The sequence below is a fragment of the Megalobrama amblycephala genome, linkage group LG3 (genome assembly GCF_018812025.1).
Source record: "Megalobrama amblycephala isolate DHTTF-2021 linkage group LG3, ASM1881202v1, whole genome shotgun sequence".
In the NCBI taxonomy this organism is placed as follows: Eukaryota; Metazoa; Chordata; class Actinopteri; order Cypriniformes; family Xenocyprididae; genus Megalobrama; species Megalobrama amblycephala.
Genome location: NC_063046.1, coordinates 41,537,840 through 41,543,365, shown reverse-complemented (window position 1 = coordinate 41,543,365; position 5,526 = coordinate 41,537,840). Strand labels below are relative to the sequence as shown.

Here is a 5,526-nt window from a genome sequence, read left to right as displayed (position 1 = left end):
AGTGATATCTTTGTCGTAGCATCCTTTCACATGACAGGCGTCAGCACTGGTCAATGCATTGATCTCTGTAAAGAGAAGCGCTATACGTCAGATTCAGCCGATTCAGAGTTGCGTTGCTGGTTGTATGAGTCTCGCTCACGGTGGTGTGCAAAATTAAAAAATGTCCTTGTTTAAAACATTGTTTCATTCAAGAAGTGCATTCAACTTTATCAAGTGGGCAATGGAAGTTTATTTGGACCCTTGACCCCTCAATTTTGACAGAGTATAAAGGCTATATAACCAAAAATTGAGGGAAAACACGTCTTTTGGACAGAATTAAATAAGTAACAATGACTTTGGGTGTCTTGTTCATCACATTTATTTTGATATAAAAGCAACAGAACCTAAATTACATCTAGTTTATTACACAGCACATGAGTGTGTATCCTAAAATATCCGGCTTTGATCTCGTAGGTGTCTGATCCACTATCAGAGGAGAGAACTGTCCGTCTTGGCTGCACTTTTTCCACTCCTCCCCTCACTGCAGCTGTCTACTCTCGCCTAAAAAGGGCATAAAAAAGGAGATCCCAGATCTCATACCAATGATCTACAACCACTAGGTGGCAGTATGGACCATGTGTTGAATTCAGCATTCAGCAAGTTGTCTTTAAAATAATTCTTGTTAAAGACTAACTAAATGCTAACTAATACTTTGCAGAGGAAGTATAACTTACACATGCACCAAAAAAAAAAAAAAAAAAAAAAAAAAAAAACCCCAAACAAAACACATTTGAACAAATGCACATGCACATAAACAGGCTATTAATTTAGCAGATGTAAATTAAGCATACACACAAGTGATTCATAAGGAAACTGTAAAATGGAACATTTCATAACACAAAGTTACAAAGTTGCCCAAAAAGAACACAGAGTCTAACAACCTACATGCATTAATTTACAAAAATATACTTTTCTACTTCAATAATTTTCTTTTACAATTATCCTTATCCTTAATATGCCTAACAAATTCATAGTTATCAATACACAGTACAAAGCCAAAGTAACACTTTAAAATATAAATACATTAAAATATGGCCACCGACAGCTATCAGCATGCAGTCCGTATTGTGATGACATTGTTAGCTATACTGTTATTTGAGGTTACACTTTCAGACCATTCATTTTAAAACTTAAATAACAATTTCTTGAAATAAAGGACATGATCCTTAAAGGCATTATAGATTCAAGATCAAGTAATTTTATTTCATTTTAAAGCACATTAATAACAGCATCAAGAATGACCAAAATGCTGCACAGTTGAAGATAATTCATAAAAAAGACAACAAAACATAAAAACATGAAGGAAACAAATAAACTCAATAAACAGAGTAAAATGAACAAAATTATTCAACCAAATTAAATGTAATTACCTCAAATTGTTATAAGATCATAATGAAAATATTTCTGTAGAAGGTAAATGCTCTGGATGTTACTGCTGTGATCTGACCTGAGCGTACAGAGATTGATCCTGAATGATCTTTGATTTGGTTCTTCTAGAGTTCAGAGGTTTCTGAGCAAAACTAATGGCTGCATAATTCATGGTGTCTTCATTCTAAAATCAAGAGAGAAAAGACTCCAATTATGAGGAAAATTACACATGATGTGGCATGATATACACAAAAATTTTAAGAACCCTGAAAAAAGTATATTATTTAATATTAAATTGATAAAACAGATACATTGATAAAGATTTGAAAAAGATCTCAAATGGAAGCTAATTGTGTACTTACTTGACTCTCTTGAGGCGTGGACACTTTGGGAAATTAAGAAGCAAGTCTTGTCATTATAAATGGCATTTATGTGTTATTTAAAACTTTAATTTATTATGGTAATGGAAAATTATATAATCTTTTCCAGAAAGTCTTACCTTTATTTTGACCCCTGCATAGTTTTATTCCCAGAAAAACAACAAGAGCCAAAAATATGAAGTTTAAAATTCCAAGAGCAAGAGTTAGATTCTCATCACCACTCACTGAAACAAAATTAATTTTATTTTCTTAGTAAACATTTTTTATATAGGTTTGGTATCATGTACTCTAGTATAGGAAACAAATGCTTTTCCAGAGAGGAGAGATCAAGCCAAACATTTCAACATTTCAAGCCACACACATTTGTACCTTACCTCTAAAATTTAGTTGAGTTCCTTTTCCAAACAGTATCTCTCCACATGCAGCCACAGCGCAGTAGTAAATCCCAGTGTCAGAGTGACTGATGTTGCTCTTGAGGAGATTGTAGACGCAGCTCTGTGTTTGAGGCTCGCTGCTCTTATTACACTGACCATTTCTCTCTCCTTTGGTGTAAAGGACTCCTTGAGAGTCTCCCGAGCTTTGTCTGAACCAGTAGACGCTGTGTTCTCCTGCACAACTCTCAGTGAAGATGCTGCACTGCAAATTCACAGAATCCCCTGGATAAAGTGTGTCTATCAAAGACTGCTGAAGAGTTATTTGTGCTACGGCTGCATCTTGACAAAGGGACATAAAAAGGACAATTGCTAGAAAAAGCAAGGCCAAGCATCATCCAACAAAATCCCCACAAAGCAAAAAAAAAAACAAGCAAGGAAACATACCTCTGACAAGTAATCTAGTTCCTGCACCCATTCCAATGCTGTAATATGATGTGACTACACAGTAATATGTTGCTGAGTCTGAAGGGTTTGTATTTAAAATGGTCAGATTAAAATGACCATCTCCTCCTATAACATTAAAGCGATTCATTTTCTCAAAGTCCTTATTCCAGCTGGGTTGTTGATTTAAATATAAAGACACAATTTGGAAAGATTTTCTTTCAGCCGTCTGTTTAAACCACACTGTTGAGTCCAGAAGCTCTGAAAAGTTGCAAGTAAGATTCACATCCTCTCCAGCTTGAACTATTTTTAAATCATCTTGAACAACGTCCACATCAGTAAAGCAGACTGCAAAATGAAGCACACATTAGATAACTTTAGAGTTTAATGTGTTACATAGTATTAAATTGGTGGATTGTTTAATGTTTAAAAAGAATAAACATTTAGGTATATTTACATATTGTTGAGGAAAGCAAAAGAATGAAGTAATATCTCATGATCAGTCAAATTCCAAAATTATCCTCAGGCTTTGAATTCATCTGAAAAAAGCCAACAAATGAGCACACTATCACACATGCTAAAGAAGGGTAGATCACTAGACTGTGTCTTTACCTTGTGTCCATTGGTCTTTGCTTCAGTCAACCGACGCACGTGTGCACTTTCACCTTAACTTTTTTGCTTTCACACCCCTGGCCACATCATAATGGCTAAAAATATGTCTAACCCAACCATCTTTCCATTGCTCCAAAAAAAACCCCTCTCATTTATTAAGGAAGGTATTATATATACTACTGCTTAGTTACCCAGTTTTTAGCTATTAAAGTTGGTCTCACAATGTGGTTGATATGTTGTTTTGTTACAAAAAAATGCATGATGTGTTTTGACACAGAAAAAAAGCTGGAAATAAGATGTTTCTAAGAAGCATGTAACCAGAAGACAAGCCATTAAAGGGCCTATAAAAGTTCATGTTTTTAGTACAGATGATGAGCATCCAAGATATTTTAAATTAAATTAATTGAATTGAAAATGTACAAATTTTGTTTAATTAAATTAATGTTTTCAATCAAGGGGTTGGCAGATGGCAGGGCATGGTTTGTTCATTTAACTATATTGGATTGATGAATACATACACACCTGGTTCATATTTGCACACTCTAAGAAAAATTCATAAAAACAGAGCCCGATGTTCTGTGTTAATGAATTTTCAGTTCCTTTTCCATTCTTCTCTTCCAAGTTTCATATTAGTTAATGTTAGAATGGTGCACAATGGATTTATGTGTAGGCCAAGATAATAAACCCTAAACCTGACTATTATACATCAATACCAAAAAAAAAAAAAAAAATGTGAAAGATGGAATAATGGTAACACTTCACAATAAGGTTTCATTAAATAACATTAGTTAACATGAACTAAGAATGAACAATTCTTCTACAGATGTAACAATCAGTCCACAGAAGGCGAGCTTGATGAACCCATGTGCAGTTTATTCATAATCCAAAGTGAGCAAACAAACAAAGCAACCACTTGATTTGAACATGAGCAGACTTGACAATGACACTCACCACATGGAAAACGTCTCAGGTTACGCATGTAACCATGGTTCCCTGAGAACAGGGAACGAAACACTGCATAAAAACGCTAGGGGAATGCCTCCACATGAACCGGTGTCTTAAACACTTATCCAATCTCGGCAATATTATATTGACCGGCGACAGCCCATGACATCATAATAATGGGACCCGCACGTATATAAGGGGCGCCCAAATAACATGTCATCTGCTTATCGTCTGAAGGGACTGTAAGCAGACGGGCCCCGAGGCATGGCTAAGAGATGCAGCGTCTCATTCCCTGTTCTCAGGGAACCATGTTTACATGTGGAACCTCAGATGTTTCCCTTCGAAAGGGAACTCAATGCTGTGTAAACTCGCTAGGGGAACTATATACCCATGCCACCATGCTAAGGGGAGTGCATGCCACGCATGGCAGTGACAACTGTCAGAATCCGGCAAATTCAAATGAAATGCCAGACCCACTCACCCTATGGGTCACAAATGTGCTGTCAGTGACAGTGCTAACAGCGGTCAAAGCCTCAAAGCGGCCTCCATATCTTACACATGAAGGCCTGCCAAGGCCGCACAAAGGCCTGGAACCAACCACTTCAAAGAAAAGGGGTCCCTTTAAGGGAGCATGGCTAGGGGGCCAGAAGGAACCCCAGCCAGTCACTTATCAGGGGAACACAATCAACCCGAATGCCAATAGGGAGGCTGACCTGGCTTCTAGATGAACTAATAACCTAGTCTGCCAACAACCTGTCTGTTTCCTCAGAAACAAAGTCTCTAGACACAGAAGTCTCACAAAGAGACATCCAGAAAGAGGGACTGCAGAAAGGGCAGTAGACCAACTGAGACCGGATCTTAGAGATGGGCATCCTGGAGAGCAGGACTCAGCGAAGTGCTATCGACCATTGAAAGTGAGGGGAGTTACTCTGCTCAATCCTAGGATCTACAAAGCACATATGCGCTAAGGAGGCCGTGCCCTTTAAAAAGGAACCCTTGTGAGAGGAATGCTCACAGCCTAAGAGCTGATCTAACTGGGAGGCTTTGAGGGAAGCCTTCAAACATCAGGGAGGCCTACTGTGGCCAACCACCTGGTATTGAGTCTAGACTGGCAGAGAAGTAACCGTACTGTGGGAAATTCGCCTCAAAAGGGGCCTACTAAGGCCACGCATCTCAATGGCAAACGTTCACTGGCTGACTGTGGCCATTGCTAGCTGCCATACACCTACTTATTAGTGGCTGGCTCTCAGAGAGGCCTGTTAAGGCCTGCCGCCCGAAACAAGCTGCTAAGGCCAGCAGCCTGATAGCAAATAGCTAGCTAGCTGTCCAAAGCCTACACCTTGGGCTCACCCACAGGGAGGCCTGCT

General features: G+C 38.3%; 1 protein-coding gene across 1 annotated transcript; it reads right to left on the bottom strand.

The window, feature by feature from the left end:
- Positions 1-347: 347 nt before the first annotated feature.
- Positions 348-3,630, bottom strand: LOC125265318. The gene is made up of 6 exons (XM_048185453.1): positions 3,060-3,630; positions 2,606-2,950; positions 2,162-2,500; positions 1,907-2,011; positions 1,770-1,792; positions 348-1,591 (listed from the first exon to the last, which is right to left on the bottom strand). The coding sequence occupies exons 1-6, from the start codon at positions 3,097-3,099 to the stop codon at positions 1,469-1,471; spliced, it is 975 nt and encodes a 324-aa protein (XP_048041410.1). The 5' UTR covers positions 3,100-3,630; the 3' UTR covers positions 348-1,468.
- Between the last annotated feature and the right edge of the window lie 1,896 nt (positions 3,631-5,526).

Bases quoted from the DNA above. Each gene is read 5' to 3' on its own strand.
- LOC125265318 (XM_048185453.1), bottom strand. From the start codon at position 3,099: ATGAGATATTACTTCATTCTTTTGCTTTCCTCAACAATAT. The intron at 2,501-2,605 runs GTATGTTTCCTT...CCCTTTGTCAAG, and splicing joins AACTAGATTACTTGTCAGAG to ATGCAGCCGTAGCACAAATA. The intron at 1,592-1,769 runs GTAAGTACACAA...TCTTGATTTTAG, and splicing joins CCACGCCTCAAGAGAGTCAA to AATGAAGACACCATGAATTA.